The 18,453-nt window shown below is 38.3% G+C and overlaps 1 protein-coding gene across 1 annotated transcript; it reads right to left on the minus strand.

The window, feature by feature from the left end:
• Positions 1-9,858: 9,858 nt before the first annotated feature.
• Positions 9,859-17,753, minus strand: hand2 (heart and neural crest derivatives expressed 2). Its single transcript, XM_016677762.1, has 3 exons — positions 17,482-17,753; positions 16,659-17,367; positions 9,859-10,994 (listed from the first exon to the last, which is right to left on the minus strand). The coding sequence occupies exons 2-3, from the start codon at positions 17,277-17,279 to the stop codon at positions 10,878-10,880; spliced, it is 738 nt and encodes a 245-aa protein (XP_016533248.1). The 5' UTR covers positions 17,280-17,367; positions 17,482-17,753; the 3' UTR covers positions 9,859-10,877.
• Between the last annotated feature and the right edge of the window lie 700 nt (positions 17,754-18,453).

Here is an 18,453-nt window from a genome sequence, read left to right on the forward strand (position 1 = left end):
CACACACACACACACACACACACACACACACACACACACACACACACAGCCTGAGCCAGACAGGAGTTAAAACCATAAAAGCAAAGGCTCCATTATTACCCATGTGTGTGCTAGTGGGTAGTGGTGTGTGTGACAGTATTATGACCAAACACACGTGTGTGTGTTCACCTTTTATCTGGACCTATGTGTGTTCCCAGACCTGATGATCAAAAACATGCAGTGGTGTGCTGGTCAGCCAGGTGGTCTTCTCAGACCTGGGTGGTCTCAGGGCTGGAGGTGAGTGAGTCTGTGTGTGCGTGAGTGTGTGTGTGTGTGAGTGTGTGTGGTTATACTGGACATTTAATCAGTTATCAAAGTTTTTTCTGTCATTTGTTACATCAGTTTTATTTCCGTTGAGCGACAGGAACAGGAGAGAAGAATCTTTTCTGCGTTAATCCGTGGTTGCTGCCTCCTGCACAATAAGCTGGAAACCATCATATTCCCCACTTCTATAGTTTATGTATTTATCTGTTTATTTGACAGGCACAATGCACACAAACACAGGACAGAACAAGTCTGTAACTGGTGCATTGCACCAAGAGTGTGTAGCTACAGCTAATAGGCCCTGGTTGGGTATTTCTAGGCATTAAAATATATACAATTTATAAATTACAGTAAGTATACGTATGTTTTTCTGCCTACCTGCTCATGTGAGCAACCTTGCAACCTCCAAATCCATATAATAAAAAATATATACATTAAAATACGTACACTTTATAAATCTAGATGCAATAAAAAATACGTTTTTCTCCTTGTATATTCATAAACAGCCTTGCAGTGTCTAAATTTATATTAATATCATTGCACATCCTAACACATTCAGCCAACACTAAAAATTGAATATGATACTAATTCACTCCTACGCAGACTTTCTCATCCATTAAATCTGATCATCCATTAAATCTGAGTGTTAAGAATGATCCCGTCTTTGATTTTCCTTCAGAGAGAGAGTTAACTTTTTAAGCTCAGGTTCAGCTTTTACATGCAGCGTTAAAAACTTCCTTATTGTTGTAGCTTTATATGAAAAAGTGATCTGAGCAAATGAGATTCTACAATTCTGTTTGATCCAATTTATTTATTTCAAACAAGTGTTTTAAAAACAAGAAATTAATTGTAAATAACTGGACATAGAGCATCAAAAATAATAACCAGCAATTTTTACAATCCAAAGAGCCCTCAGTCCAGATAATTAAAACTTATTTAGTGCCACAAACTTACATGATATTTTGAAAGACAGACTGCTCATCATTTTTGAAATTCAACTACTATTGATAATTTGTTGTCAACTTTAAAGAACCACATTTTTGTTCCTGTTCTTTGGTCTTAAAAGAAATAAAAACAGAATCACTTAACAAAAATAAGATGGATGTGTTTTTATCTGTGTGATGTTAATGTTTATTAAAAATGACGTAAAAAAAGCATAGTTTCCAACCTGACGACAAGAAAAATAGATCTAAAATAATATTACTGTTAATTTGGACATTTTAATGAAAAACTGTTAAAATAAACTTTATTATCCCAAAGGAACCATTTGTTTTCCAACCAAGAGAGAACAAAATGTGCAGAACAATTTAAAAACAAAAATGTGTATTTTTGATCAGATCTGTATTTAAAAACATCAGTTTATAATTTTTAGCCCACGTTATTGACAGCGAGCTGCAGGTTCAGACTGAAGTCTGCCCACCGAGCGCCAAGTTCATTTCATGGCCATCTTTCCTTCGAAGTTGTTAAAAAGTAGCTCATAAAAGTCCAGCCAAGATGGTTGGGCTCAAGCCATTAACTTGCTGTTGCTGTTTTTCTTTATTATTATTTAGCTCATCAAGCTTTCTTGATGTGATACATGTGCTTTGCTGCGATATTGCAAAAAGCTTGGGGTCCGGATGCTTCGCCCTCCAGACGGGATGAACAAACCTGCTGGAAACACATTCAGACCAACAGAAGAGACAAAACAACAAACCACCAGCTACCTCTGCAGCTCACGCTGGCTAATCCTCTGGATCGACAAACAGAAAGTTACCAAGTACGTTTACATTAAAGTTATTGTCAGGGCCGTTATGAAAGGGCTGTTTTCTTCATAGTTACACAGGAAAACAAATGAGATAATTTTAGAGAGAGTTCAACTTTCATTTCATTTGGACCTGAAAAACTACGGGAGACTTTTTGCACTTAGCAAGTCACTTTATGTTCTCACTGTTACATTCTCATGCTGCTATTAATCATTTTCAAACTTAATCATTTTTTGCAATGACTTTAAAGTGCAAAATTAACAATAAGCACAATGAGGTTTTAATTTTTTATCCCTTTTATTTTTATTTATCACTGGGGCAATTATGTTAATTAAAAATATGTATGCTTTATAGAAAATATAATTATTCAAACATACATACACTCCGTTTTATTTGACTGAGCAGAATAAACACATTGTAGGTATAAAAATTAAGAGACCACTTAAAATGATCAGTTTCTCTGATTTTACTCTTTAAAGGTTTATGTTTGAGTAAAATTAACTTTGTTCTTTTATTCTATGAACTACTGAAAACATGTAATGAAATTACAAGCAAACATTTTGTATTTATTTGCAGAAAATGAGAAATGGTCAAAATAACGAAAAAGATACAAAGAAAACAAATTAATATTAATTTAGAAACAACAATACAAATGTTTTAACTTGGGAAAAGTTCAGAAATCAATATTTGAAGGAATAACCATGAAGTTTTCAAAAGGCTTCAGTGCAGTGGGTTCTTAGTTTTTTTTTTCCAGATGTTATTTAAAATAACAAAAAACAACTGAAATACTTAAATAGAAAAACATTTTGTATTTTGGTATGTATTTAGATGCAGTGGTTCTCCAGAAGTCCTTTATGGTGTTTGGTGTTTTTCACTAACAGCTCCCTAACACAGTGCTATGCATTTATATTTTCTCCAAGTTGAGGAGATCTAGGAACATTTTCTATTGTTCAATAATACAATAGAAACAACAATTTCAATATTTCCGCACCCTCCCCAATCTTTCCTTCCTTTAAACTGCCTCTTAAGAGTGTTTTATTGCTTCACAGACATAAATCTGTGTCAGGTTTGGAACAGTGTGACCCTCCAGCTGGTCAGATATTTGCATACAGAGTATAAAAAGCCTATTATTTGCTGAGTGCACTCAGTCCTTCGCAACTACAACTTTGCACACATCGATATCGCAGACACCAGCTTTATTCAGTATATCGTGCGTCACATAAATGTCATATAATGACTCAAACAGAGCAAATCTCTAAACTTATTCAAAAAAGATAAATGACTACACATCCTGTCCTGGAGATAACTTTCTCAACATTTTAATTTTAAATTCTTAAAAAATTTTAATAGTGTAGGCTAGTAAATTTAAACAGTGTAGGCTATTAAATGAACTCAGAAAATGATTCTGTTAAATATGTGTGTTGAAGCGCTTTTTACCTCTACCTGGTGCAGTTGTTCTTTTTGCCTCTGCCACTTCTGCAGCCAATCTCCTCCCGTGTGAAAACTGACTGAACTGGTACCTAAAACCACTTGGAGGCAGAATTTGACTAGAAAGTTGTCATGAGCCATGAGAATCACAATCCTGTCTTCCTCCCTGTGTCCCAGTCTGGATTGAACAGCCATTTGCTACATGACAGCAGTGTACTCCACTCCAGTTGTAAAAGTGAGTAATCTGCTGTCATTGCAAATGTTGCTGGCAATGTTTCTGAAACCGCGGTCAAAGTAAAACTACTGTTGCAAATACAGCCTACAGATTGGGCCAACCACTGCGCAAAAAACGAAGAATTAGAGGACGATTTAGTTACATAGAAAACAGACATGCTGGTCAAACCGTCAAATGCTTCTGACTAAACTGTCCATGATTGGAGTGCAGAAATTTGTCCTGTCCCAACACGCTTCATTCAGCACAATGCATCATCTGATGTATTTAAAGGTGACTTATTAGGCTTCCTTGAACCATATGAGTCTATGGGCTATACAAAACATGTTCGTTATATTTTAATCTTTCAGATTGCTTTTAAACCTTTTGTTACTTAAAATCACTTTAAACTGCTGCTGGCTACGGCCCCCCAACTCAATGTTTACACTCCCAGGTGAAAATGGCTGCAAAAAGACAAGCAATTATACAACCGTACATCTTTCAAAAGCAGAAATGAAGCCTCCTGGACAACCAACAAGAATGCAGTAAGTGGTTTTTGAATGGTAAGTCAACAACAAAACTTTTCCAGCAGCCGTTGTACAGTGTGCTGATGCTCAGCTTGGGTGGGAAGGCACGCAGGGCTTCATTGGGAATACTAGGTGAGGGGCAACACCTGCTGATTTGTGACATTACATTCAGAAGGTTGCTTTAATTCATTGTCAAAAAAAAATAAGAACCCCAGTAATATTGTGGTCAGAAATCTATTGATTACAGTTGTATATCTAAAGATGTATTTTTATTTGATCATCAAATGAGTCTATATATGATGAAACAAACAAACCCAACCAACATCCCTCCAACACCGTGCATTAGAGCTTATTCAGCAGAAGAGATACCAAAAACCTCAGATCTGTTTGTAAAAGTTCAAGAAGTCCTGTCATTCAATCAAAGGCAACTTTTCGTTTAAGTTGCATCAGAAGCTTGTTTTTCTAGCCATTCAAACATTTATGTTTTTATATGAAGCTTTTTCTCTTTTTTCCTAACTAAACTTGTAAAAACCTTAATATTCAGCATGTTTGACTTTTATTCTTCAGTTTCATTTCCCGGTCAGACCTAGGCTTGAATGTGTTTGGCTTTTCCTTTCACAATAAGATTGTGTTTAATGTTTCCAACTTAACTGCTTTCCTTACCTCCACTTTGCCTCATTGACAGGAAGCAACATTTACATCTGTGTGATGTTTGCAGATGTTTTCCCTCTTGGCATTGCTGTTAACACTTATTTGAGTTCTTCATACCAATAAACTGCTAAAATTACTGCTTTTATACAGGAGCTTTTATTAAAGAACTGATGTTGCAGCTCATAGATTTCCTTATGACTGTTATGTCAGTCATTCTTCTTCTTCTATAAATTAAATAATGTCATGGTGATACAGTTAGTGGTTGAAGCGACAAAACTGGAGGTTTGTTCCAAAAGCATCCCAGATATTTTATTCTTTCTGAATGTCATTCATTTCCTGAATACACAGTAATTTCTAAGATTTTAATTTCTTTAATCAACACCATCATAACCATAGAAGTGTTGGAAGTATAATATTATTTACATGTTTACAGATGCACTGGTCAGTTATGTAATTTTTAAATCTAAGCGATAAAACGGGTTATGGGTACAAATGGGGCCCCCTGGTGGAGAAAAAGAGTCAAGGCGGTGGAGGAAGGTACCGTGAGCAGAGGAGAGCTAAAGGGAGGGGTCTCCATGAGCTAATGGCTACCAGATGGTTTGGTCGGATCACAGGGAAAAAACTGTTCAGGCCTTAGTCATCTATCATGTTTGCTCGTCCACTGCAGTTAAAGACCAGCAGGTAGACCGGAGGAGGGCTTGGTGTTCTGCATTAACTGTTCTGTAGATTTCAATATATATGAGTTCTGAAGAAAGAAAAAAAATATATATATATTTCCCCATCTGTTGTTAAATTGTCTTTTTCAGCTCTTAACTTACCTAGACAGTTAACTTCTAGCATGACACACTTCAAAAAAATACAAAATCTTCCCAATAATTTTTTTGTGGAAATGTCCTCAAATACTAGAAATAAGACAAAACTTATTGTTACTCGCAAGAAACTTTTCAGCAAGATATAGGAGCTCAACCTTCAGAACCACTCAGGTCTTCTGGTTCTGGTTCTGCTCTGCATCCCCGGAACCAGAACCAAACATGGAGAAGCAGCATTCAGCTTCTATGCTGCAAAACAGAAAACTGCAAAACAGCTGAAACACTGAGTTCCTTTAGTCCACTGTTAAAAACCCACCTGTTTAGAGTTACCTTTGATTAATCATAACTGAAATATTCATCAACATATTTGATGTATATCTGCTAGACAGTTTTGAAGAAGGCATTTGACAAAATACAATATTTGCTGCTTGTTTCATAATTTGTTACTGTATTATGTTTTTATGGCATAAAGCACTTTGAAGTGCCTTGTTGCTGAAATATACTACACAAATAAACTTGACTTGAAATGTATTCAGACTGAAAAAGAAAAAAAAATCAAATTGTAACATTTAATCGGGGACAAAATGAATTCATCCGATCAAACTTTTATGGCCAATAAACCAGATCTGTAACGGAAATAAATCACATTGACAGTTTTGCTGTCCATTGCACTCCCCAGGATTATCAAGCTACACAAACCACCCGTCTCGTTCTGATTAGTTTCATTCGGATCAAGCTGAATCAGATCAGAATATTCATATTCTGATTTTTAATCCATTTAAGCCAATCTAATAAACATGCTTATTGATTGATTAATATGCAACATGGTAAGGGGGTCACACAGAGGGTCAGGATGAGGTGAAAGGTGACTGGGGTTCACATAACTACTCTGAGTCAAAGCCACTATAATAAAAGAACCGTGAGAAATGAACTGTACCTCATCAGAAGTGATTCATTTAAAACATCCTTCTAAAGCTCTAATTTATTTGATAGCTGAACTTGCAGGTTCTTACAACAGGCTGTGTGAGTGTGTTTTATTTAAGTGTGTGTGTGTGTGTGTGTGTGCGTGTGTAGGTGTTCACAAAGTCATCTCTGACTGATGCCAGCTCTCTCAAAAATTAGCTCCTCTCTGGTCCTTACCCCAGGCAAAGCTGTGGCCATTAGATGTCAGGATGAGAAAAGTACTTTCAAGATCCTCTGTGTGTGTGTGTGCGTGTGTGCATGCGTGCGTGTGTGTGTGTGTGCGTGCGTGCGTGTGTGAGAATGTTTGTTGTTGATTTTGAGCCATTAACATACTTACCAGGATGCTAGATAAATAATTATCATAGCAGCCAGCTGATGTCTGTTTCAGATACTGGAGCTCAGTGGGGAACAAGAGAGATGAAATTTGTGTGATTACATAAGTGTGTCCCAGCTAACTAATACTTTAACAATGGGAAGTTTACTTGTTTGGAGATTTCAGTCTAAATAAATCTGTGACTACTGAGCATCTTAGACAACGTAGGTGTTAAAGTCAAAGATTTATGGGTTTTGTCAGAGTGGATAATAATAAGAAATTTTAAAAAATGTATTTGTTTCATAAACTATACCTGCAGCATTTTATTGCATGTACAGTTAATTGAATAAAACCCTTCAACTGCAGCAATAAAAACAAGAAAGAATACGAAACGCCCCTTTAAGTTTTTGGTAAACATTTACTGCACCTTTGTTTATATGAAGCTGATTGCTTTGACTGATTTGCTCCAGCATCCACAAAAAGATTTATTAATGATCCCACATGTGCGGAAAACAGCAAAAAGCTGAAACAACAAATAACCTCAGTTTGATCAGACGTAACTCTCCAAGGTCTTGAAGAGATGCATGACCAGCAGCATTCTGCCTCATCGGCGGATTTGGCATATCAGCTAAACGTGAGTTGAAAAGGACAATTTCCAAACCTAGAAAGCACAGAGACACACTTTGCAAAGTGTGCAATCCTTTGCAAAGGATTGCACACTTTGCAAAGGATTGCAAAGTGTGCAATCCTTTGTGCACCAAAGGATTGCACACAATCCTTTGGTGCAAAAAATAATGAGGCAAAATCCCAAAATCAGTTCTTCCCTGAACTGTATAAAACTGAGGAAGTCTGGTGGACTGATGCAGCAGGAGTCAGCTAACTCACATGGAAACAGATGCAGTTAAGCTGAACAAACTGGAACCAAACAGAACAAATTGCAGACTGTTAGTTATTGCATATCTGATTAGCTGTTAGCTTCCATCATCTCAGAGCAAGTGTTCAATGTGAAGAAATTCTCGTGTTGCTTTTGGCAAGTTGTGGGTTGAACTCCATATTTCACTCCTGTATCATGATGATGACACTTATGTGCAAGACAATTAGCCCCAAGTCCCCTAGCAGTTTGTATGTGGGTGTATGAATATGTGTGGCTGAGCTTTAGACCACAGTCATTTAAAATCTCCCTGCAATATCAGAACTAACCCTTTCAGGTATGATTCAGTACAGGTTGAGAAAGTGCTAACTTATCTTGGCTAACTGAATAAAATATGAGTCTGTTTTGTCACTATGTACTGATAAACTTTAAGATCTCACTGATTAAAATTATGTTTATGAGTTGTACACAACTGAATCCATCTCTCTTTTTCTGATCAAAGTTCTTTATCATTTTCAGACGCATTTAGTTTATATAGTTTAAGTCACACAGAACTTCTTTTGATTTCAGAAATGAATCAATCAAAATTATGACAAAAAATGTAAATAGATCAAACTCATTTAGAGCTTCACAGCTGCAAAAACAGAAAGTCACATTTACACAGCGGGAGTCTCAGACTCTTATCCGTACTGTCAGTATTCAGTGTTTTGCCCATTGATGTGACAGAGGGGGAAACTGGAATCAAATCAACAATATTTTAAATACCAATGGCTGCTCTTCCCATTGAGCCTCCAAACTACAAACCCGACCAAAAGGGAGATTTTTCCAATTATATATTATGATACTGGAATGGTGTGGGAAGGTCTGTTTTACCGTATTGGCATCAATCAGGTAGAAATCAATGAAATGTCTTCACATACATGGTCATGTGACTGAGGGATTAAAAATGTATCCAAACCCTCCTTTGGCTCATGCAGTCAAATGCATAAACACAGGTTGTGTATACAAAACAATACATTATTCATTAACATTTACAATAAATAAAATCCATATTTATGGGTGTCCCAAATTATCTAAAGACTTCCAGTGTTTTGTACATGCAAAAAAAACAAAACTACTAAATTTCATGATGCCCCTAATTACCCTGTAGGATGTTGTTTATAAAACCCAATGCCCCAAATAATGAGCAACACATTTTATGATGAAGCCTAGGTTCATCATAAAAGCCTAATTAATCTTATCTGAGCTCGACACTCATTAAGCTTCTCAACAACTTTTAAATTTTGGATTTGGTTTAAATGCTATTTTTTATTAATATTATTGTTTGTCTTAGGTAAACTCCAAACTCATTATAATTCCAGGTTTCATGTAAACATCTGGAGTGAGAGCAGGAGATGCGAAACACAACCAGGTCAATAATGACTGGTCTGCGGAGCAGCAAGCTACCCTCACTGCATTCTTGAAAGTAGTTTTAATCAGAGTGGGTTTCGGTTTTTTATTATTTTCCATTTTGCTGCAACCACATGTCTGCTTCATTCACACATGGCATCTGAAAACCCAAACTTCTGCCTCAATGAATCAAACATTAAGTGAAAACAACTGTTGTTGACATTTTGATAGGCTTCAAATTCCCCAAAAAAACCGGTGGTTTTTTAAAAGGTTGTTTTTTTTATATACTTTGATTTTTGCTGTCCCTCTACAACAGGATACATTTTATGTATTTTTCACATTTTTATCCTTACTACACTGAAATGAAATTGGAATCTAAAGAATTGCACAAAACAAACAGATTTTAGGTAAACAAGTTCAGGTAAAAACAAAATTAAACCCAATTTGCTGATTTTTTTCTCAAACAAATTTGTAATTAATCCAGTTATTTGCTCACTCTGACATTTGGGAATGTGATGGTTAAACCTGGATCACTTTGGCATTCAGCATTTAGCTGCAGGGAAATTGTTATTAAGTTCATGTTGTTTTCTTTTAGGACACATAATGGACATCTGTGCTCTAACAGATGAGTGTGAGTTACACACTCAGCTGTAACTCACAATGACAGAGACAAATAATACCTTTATAAATCCCTCTGTTAATGTGTGCCTCAGGTATCTCATTAAGTTAAAGCTGATCTGTTACAAATACGTCAGTCTGACAGATCTGATGCACATCTGGAGGCTGAGCTGGACCTTCACAAAAAAACAAAATGGAAATTCGACAACTTTGCTGTTCAACAATAGCACATTTTAGCACATCTGCTATCTGTTAGTGATTATTTTACATCATTTTATTCAATCTACATAAAATACTATTTCAAAAGTTGCAAAGATTAAAAATAAGATGATGCAGCGCGATCATAAGAAACCGCTGACACTGCTGAGTGAGAAGCAGAGATGAGCCCAGTTTGAACCAGCCACCATTTCACCAAGTGGTGCTTTTATTCTTTTCACGACATTGTTTACATCCCACGACAAACATTATTTAGACTCCCAGCATGTTTTCACATAAAAACACAGACACTTTGTCAGTGGCGTGACGGCACTACGTTTACAACCTAAAACTGCAATAGGAGAGAGAGAGATGTGTTCACATACATCCGAGTGAGAGTTCCTGCAGAAACCCGTTTAATGGCCACATTAAACATAAATATATTCCCTTAAATAAAACACACACAAATCCCCATTTGTGTGGTCAACTACGCAGACACATTGGTAAACAAATGCATGTAAATGTGTGTGTATGTGTGTGTGTTTGGGGTGGGGATGGTTTGGTTTGTTCAGAAGGGTGACAGGGGACATAACTCCGTCTGTGCCTGTCTAGATGGACCTCGGCCCACACCCAGACTCCTTCCTGGGGACACGTCACTTCTTCTTCTTCTTCTTCTTCTTCTCCTTCTTCTTCTTCTTCCTGGGGTCCAACCGAGACTGTGGCCAAGCAGCAGGACGACCGTCTGCAGCGTCCATCCGGCCCCGTCGCTGTGGGGAGCCCGAGAGTGCAGAGGCACGCACTGTCCATCAAAAACCCGGGGGTCAAATTTAGGAGCGGGAGTGGGAGTGGAGGGGTCACTACTGTTTGAGTTCCAGAGCCCAGACATGCTGAGGCCATCCTGTCCGACCTTTGCTCTTCTTATCTCCTACCGATGAGGAGGACGAAGACGAGGAGGCAGCTTTAGGGATCTCCACCTGCAGACATTTCACGTTATTATTTATTTTAATTTTATTTTTTAAATAGTAATTGTAGTAATAGGACATTTGTGTGACTTAAAACCAAATTACAATGATAGTAATCTAGACAATTTAATTCAGCTAAGATTGAAATTATTCATATCCCTGACAGAATAAATTATTTTTATATAACCAAGTTATTTTTTTTTTTATTTTTCCTGATACGCTGAAAAATAAAAATAGGGATGCAACTTTTAAAAGAAAGTTAAGTTGTTAAAACTAATCAAATTAAGTTTATCCAAGTAATAATTTAAGTTAAAGTTGTTGTGTTATTCAAAATTAATTTGATTAATTTAAGTTTATTCTGAAGTTGAAGCTTTATTCTCTGTTTTCATTGTAGGAAATGAGACATGCATATCTTAAATAAAATAGCATAAAATAAGTGTTAGATTTTACAAAGAAAATATTTTTATACAGTTTAGTAAAACACGACATGTCATGGAATGGAATCAATTTATCAATTTATTTAAAACAGGGATAATGTATCATATAAATAAGCCTCATATTGATTGATTGATTTTAGGTTTGCTTGTACCAGGTAATTTCCACCTGTAGTCCCAGCTGATCTTTATTTTTTAATTAATTAATTAGTTAATTAGTTAATTAATAAATAAATAAATAAATAAATAAATAAATAAATAAATAAATAAATAAATAAAAAGAGGGCAAGTGGAGGCCCAGGGAGTAAAGCGCGTGACCAGTGACCCATAGATTTTCAGCCCGGCTGTCCCGGGTTCCAGTCCAGCCCGTTGACCTTGGCCGCATGTTTTCCCCCTCTCTCACAACCAGTGAACCAAAGGCCAACAACGCTGTTTGACGCATAATCAAACCCGTTTTATTGATTTACTATTAGTGATTAGCGGAAAGACTCTTGGCCATCACCTTAATCTTTGGCTCCCGATCCAGTCAGGAGAAAAATGTTGGTAAACTTTTAAAAAAATATATGTTAACTTATAGCAACACAAAACTTAATCCACAAATGTATAGGCTATCGATGTGACTGCAGGGCGTTTTGCAAAACTGGCACTGAACGGATGGATGGATGGATGGATGGATGGATGGATGGATGGATGGATGGCGTTAGATATGCTATTTATAGGTGATAATAATATGGAATATGGATACATTCCCAGTCCAGAACCGCCTTTCAGTACGTGTAGCCTAGATTGAACCCCCACTACAACCCCTAAGCAACGTCCCCCACCCTTGGAGCGGTAAACTTCTGGTCGGTACAGTAGCTACACCCACTAAATCCACCAGACATCAACCAGACTCTTCATTGTAGAGCAGAAAACGACACATCAGTTCCATCCCAGCTCGGATAAATCCCTGCACGGGAATGCCGCAGATCCAGCCTGCTGCGCAGGGAGGTAGGGTGAATAATAATCAGCATGCTGACAACAAGTACACCGAGTTTCTTTCCAATCTGGACTTTTTTAACAACATGAAATCCAGCGGGGCTTTTTTTAATAAACGTTATTTAATGTAATTTAGCATCATGCTGCGAGGAAACGTTTAATAGGTTCTAGGGCAAACACACCAGATGTGGATAGACTCTCAAAAATGTTCCATTCGAAGAAAACGTCAGCCGGCCAATAGCTTAATTCAAAGCGGAGCGTGAGTGTGTGTTTGTGTTTATGCGTGATTTGAAATCAGTCTTCCTAACATTCATTAAATCAACCAAAATGATCCAAGACGCCAAAATCATTCTTGTCCCCCGCACCCATCCCTTTTTAAAATATAAAATTGAGCAACACCGCTCTCACTATATGCGTAAATATCTATATCTATTCCTATATATCTATATCTATATATATAAGGTAGAGATGGTAGATGCACAGTTATCAAAACGATTTATAAAATAACAAAATTAGTTTTGCTACGGTCTCATGTTATTGTTAGTTTGTATCCACAGGACGCGGAATTTTGTCCATCTGAATACGAAAACTCCTTCCGTACTCCTTAGATTTTGTTACTCTCTGCAAAGAATGTTCTTCAGAAAACTAAAGCTGAATATTTTTTTCTCTCAATATAATACGATAAAATTTAAATAGTAACTTTTCAAAATAGTAGCATAAATAGCTTTTTAATAAATCACGTCATATCTTCAGTAACTCAGTAACTCAGTCCCGGTTAAATAAATCCATATTTAACAGGGAGGTGTGACTGCTGTCCAGGCCTTGTTTACATCCCTAACTCTGAAACCACAGCCACATTTCGACTGGCACATCAGATTAAAGCTACACATATACCCAGGAGGATTAAAAATAACCTTGTGAATTCATCTTGTCAAGCGCAATTAGGCCTAATGTTGTTTTTTTTGTCATAGGTTCGATGTTCCATTTAGTTTTTTTTTTTTTTGATGAACTGTAAACGCATTAGCAGAATAAAATTAAAAAAAAAAAAATAGGGACACATTTTGAAACCGAAAGCCTTTGGAGTGTATTATCATCCAGCTCCTAATAGGAGTAGGCGATATGGACTTAAAGTTTTATCACGATACTTTGTGATATATTGTGATAACGATAAACGTGATGATAAGAATTATTTATTACTTCTTTTTTTCCCGCCTGGCACAGCAATGATAGCCCCACTAAACTGCACACAGAAACCGCATTTAATCATATTTTCAAATATATTGATATTTTCTTTGAATAAACAGTGAAGAAAATTGTTAAAATTGTTAAAAACTGTCCAATTTTTACATCAACTGGAATTTATTACGACAACGATAAATCAAAATTCTTGTCATGACAAGAAATTTATCACGATAAATGATGCGATAAATGCCCACTGCTTAAACGATGCTTTTATGTTTAGAGACAAGTGAAGAAATGCGTCATCAAAATAGATGCATATATTTATTTATTTATTTATTTTTTAAATACATCCAAACCGTTAGACCTAATTTGAACTCCCACTTGTTGACAGAAAAAGGCGGCTTAAGTGCAACGAATTATGTGATCATTCCTAATAATAATTTATCCTTGGTTTCTGAGCAACAACAACACTGCAGCTTGGTTTTTTCATGCGTGTGTTTTAGGAAGATAGTATGCAATCTGAAGATGACGTGAATCAATTGTAATGCAACCTCCAGCCTCCTGCAGTGAATGCAGCTCCAACTGGAAGGCAGAAATGCGTCCTGGCTTCCATTACGCACCACACTTCCTATACACATCAAACAGGAAATAATTATTCTGCTCTGGCCTGTTTTGTTTGTTTGGACGCATAATGTCTCTGCTGCACAGCTCTGAAGCATTGTGGGCTGAGGGAAGGTGTGCTGCAGCTGATGCATTCCTCCTCAGATAAAGCCGGCAGAGTTGGTGTCATGATGCTTCGCTGCGTCTCGTAAATAAAAACATCGTTCTGAAGTTTGGTCGGCGATCACAGAGGACTGATTTAAAACGTATGAATTATATTAGCGGCTACTGGCAACACGCAGATCGACGCCGTGCACAGGCATGCGTCTCAAAGTGCCAAACTCATTTTCTTGTCAGCAGAGCTGCATGGAAAGAAACAGTGAAACTCCCTGTGAAGACGATGCAGCCGCTGGAAGTATGACTCCATCAGAAATGCTGCTATAATAAAAGCGGGTCATAATGGCTGAAGCTGGCCTCCGTTGGCTCCATGAAGTCTGAGAAAGGCCACCGATTCACCCCCCACCACCACCGCGTTCAGGCTTAATACATACCATACAGCTCCACATTTTTCTTTCTTACAGGGAGTAAAAATATGTGGGCTTTATTTTATTTTATTAAACTCATCCGTTTTTGAGCTGTATTTTATTTACATGGCAAACTGCGGGAGTTTCTGTGTCAATTTTCAGAGTTATTCTATTGTATTTATATATTCCCTGTGTTTAGCAACATAACGTAAGAATATAGATTTATACATATGTTTTTATTGCCTTTTTGCTACTTTAATGCTTTTACATATTTGTATTTTATTTATTCTGTATAATACTACAGAATATTTTTGTATAATACTACAGAATATTTTTGTTCGTTTGTTCTAAGCTTTACTTGTATTTTATGAAGTTACTTTTTATTTTAATTTTGTGAATTCATTGGATCATTTTCCAGATTCGTGCATAAATGTAATACATAAACATATTGCATAATAGTAATAATATTTCCACGTAATTGTGGTATACAATTTATTCAAGATTATATTACACATTCTTTATTTTATGTTATTTGCTAGTTTCATTTATCTTAATATTGGTGGAGAGATTTAAAGGGGTTTTTTGTTGTTGTTTTGCAGCTACATGGCGGAAGTGCTCCTGTTCTTCTAAAATTTATTCTATATTTTTTTTCACTATATATTTTTTAAATATTAAATTCTGCGAATGCTTCGTAAAAGTACAATTTATTTGTATAGTTTTGTACTTAACGCCAGTTAGGAGTCTCTAAATAATGGCTACATATCAAAATTTGGGTTCTGTTTTCACGGCATAATAAAAGTATGAATAAGTAATGTAACAGCCATTTCTGTTGTCATTGATGGTCCTGTTCTGTTTCCTTTCTTGATGAAATTATCAGTAAAGTAATCCATGCTGATCGAGCACAGCGCACATCTGAAGACACATGCAAACACAGGCTTTCCTCCCACTGTTTACTCTCTCCTTACCGGCGATTTAAATTCCTACCGCACATAAACGCGCCAATAACTGACCTTCCATAGTTGCGCTTATAGGGATTTCCTTCGCTCCTGTTTGCGCTTGATGTGCTTAAGACTGAAACGCTGCAAAATGAAGTGAATGAGTGTTTCAGTCATGCAAACTATTTTGATAATCAAACTCAGCTGGTAGGCTGAATTAATAGAGTGTTTCTGTGAACGTTGATAAAAGTTGCATTTGTATTTAAAATTGATTTACAGATTACATATTTTAAGGTGTTAATTATTATTTCAACTGGTTGGTTATCGTAAACTATTAATCTAAATTATATAATAATCATTTTACACGCAGGTAGCGTAACCTAGATCGTTGTATTTATTTATTTCCGGTGCGCCTGTATAATTGGTCCACACAAATTTCGCTTTCTTGTGTTTGTTTTGTATTGCGTAGGTTGCGGTCTGTCTTTCTCTATCTTTGTTGCAAGAATTTGCCAAATTGTAGGCTTTTAAGCAGCGCCTCTGCCTGGCGTTTCTCCTCTCCTCCTGCAGCTCTGCAGAGGAGAGGACTTTTAAAGGATTTTCCACTGCGAACTTAAGTCATCAATCTTGTTGAGATAAAACATTCACGACACGACTAACGGGGCCAAATGAGCGTGGAACCGTGTAAAACAACTATCTAACATCTTCTCTGCGCAGAGACTGGCTGTGAATTCAGGTCATGACTCGTGTCTGGAGAATAAATCACTGCACGGAGCAGCGGGACGCGCAGAGCCGATCTGCTTCTGCAGGCCTACTCCTCGGCGCTTTCAGCAGACATACCAGTTTACTCTCTTTATTTCTTCACGTTATTTCCTTCTAGTGGTGCATTTAGTCACCTTATGTTTTCTGATGGTATTACCAATGGCGACATTAGGCAACCTGAAGTCTCAGACTGTGTGTGTTTTCGTCGTGACATGAAAGCAGTGTGTTGAATGTGTGTTAACGGTGACCCTGCGGATGCCTTACCGCCTCTTTTTTCCTGCGTTCCTCCCGTGCCTCCGTCTTTTTCAGCTCGGCTTTAAACGCCTGCGTGTCTCCGTGCTGGCCGTCCTTGTCCAGGATGTCCATCAGATAGGAGATGTAGCTGGTGGCCAGCCGCAGAGTCTTGATCTTGGACAGCTTGGTGTCGGCCGGGACGTTGGGGATGCACTCCCTGAGCTCCGCGAAGGCCGAATTGATGCTTTGGGTCCGTCGCCTCTCCTTGCGATTTGCGGTGGGTCTCCGCTTTATGGTGCGTGGGTGTGCGTGGTGGTGGTGGTGATGCATGCCGACCGTGGCTCCGTTCATAGAGATGGTGCCGGGCCCCGGGATCAGATGGTTCCCGGGTCCGTAGTGGTGGTGGTGGCGCGCGTCCAGGCCGCCGGAGGAGTCGCCCCCGCTATTGGTGTGGTACTCCGGGCTGTAGCCCGGCGCGAGGCTGTACTCTGTGGGCGACATGTCCGCGTGGCTGATCAGCCAGCTCGTGAAGTACGGAGGCGCCCCGGTGTCCTCGTGGCACCGTCCGGCCGCCGCCGCGTGCAGCGAATAGTGGTGGCTGTCGTGGTGGTGCATGATCGGGTGGTGAGGGTAGCCTGACACCAGACTCATAGTCCTGCTCACTGTCGCGCACTCCGGGGCGAAAACAAACACGCACACGCACTCACACACGCACACACACGAAGAGGCCCGAGAGATGCTGCAGAGGGAACGTGAAGTTTAATATCCCCTCCGTGCAAATGTTTGCATCCTGGATAATATTCCCAGCAGGGAATACCCCCCCGCTCACACTCGGTATTCCTGCAACACTCACCGGGCCTGCAGGCCGCTCTCTGCTGCTGAAACAGCTCCCCTAGTTAGGACATCGTTCTTCTTCGTCTTCTCCTCTCCGCGAAGCAATACCACAGACCCTTTCCTCCCCTTTTCACAGGAAAACACACTTCGACTCTTCCTCCTGTTCTCCTCTACGGCTCATCTCCGTCAGTCAGCTGTCAGCTGTCAGCCAGGAGGGAGAAGGCTGGGCAGATCCTGGGTCACCCCTCTGAGACTGACTGACTGTAGAGTCCGCCTGGCTACATGAGAGAGAGAGAGAGAGAGAGAGAGAGAGAGAGAGAGAGAGAGAGAGAGGTTGCGGGGCTGGCTCTCGGCTCCATGAACCACTGGCGGACTTGCCCCCCTCATCGGGCCCCATTTCCAGGCTCTGTATAACCCACTTGTCTTTAATGTCAATAGGCCTGCTAAGTAGGCCTGCTGGCACATGCGCACAACCGCGCGCCCGTCAGCCAGCGTTTACTCACGCGGCAGAATCTGCTGAATCAAAAATGAGGCGAGGTGGCCTGTGATTGATAAAAATGAATGCATTTACTCCAACACATGACGTTCATGAGGAAATGTTTCATTTGTCTGTTTAGATTCTTCTTAATAAGTTTAATATTTCAGCTGAAGCAGCGAGTTTGTGCATTGGCTGAAAGATCTTTCCCTTCAGTAGACTTAGACTAAAATAGGCCATATGTATTTGAAAAATATCTAAATAAGTGGTGTGAGTTTGAGATTTCTGATTTGCTCAAGACGACTCTCATGGTGTCAGGGTTCTGGCTATATATATATATTTTTTTATCAATGATAAAAAATTAAAGACTCTCTGGTGATACGTCACACCAGGATGATTTACAGACTAAACCGGACTGAGATAAAAGAACTCATAACAATTTAGTCCAACAACTAATATCAGCCAGTTAGGCACCGAATTTAAATTTTGTTCTGATTTATTTGACTTATTTCATCA

Source organism: Poecilia formosa, unplaced genomic scaffold (assembly GCF_000485575.1).
Source record: "Poecilia formosa unplaced genomic scaffold, Poecilia_formosa-5.1.2 Scaffold164, whole genome shotgun sequence".
Taxonomy (NCBI): Eukaryota; Metazoa; Chordata; class Actinopteri; order Cyprinodontiformes; family Poeciliidae; genus Poecilia; species Poecilia formosa.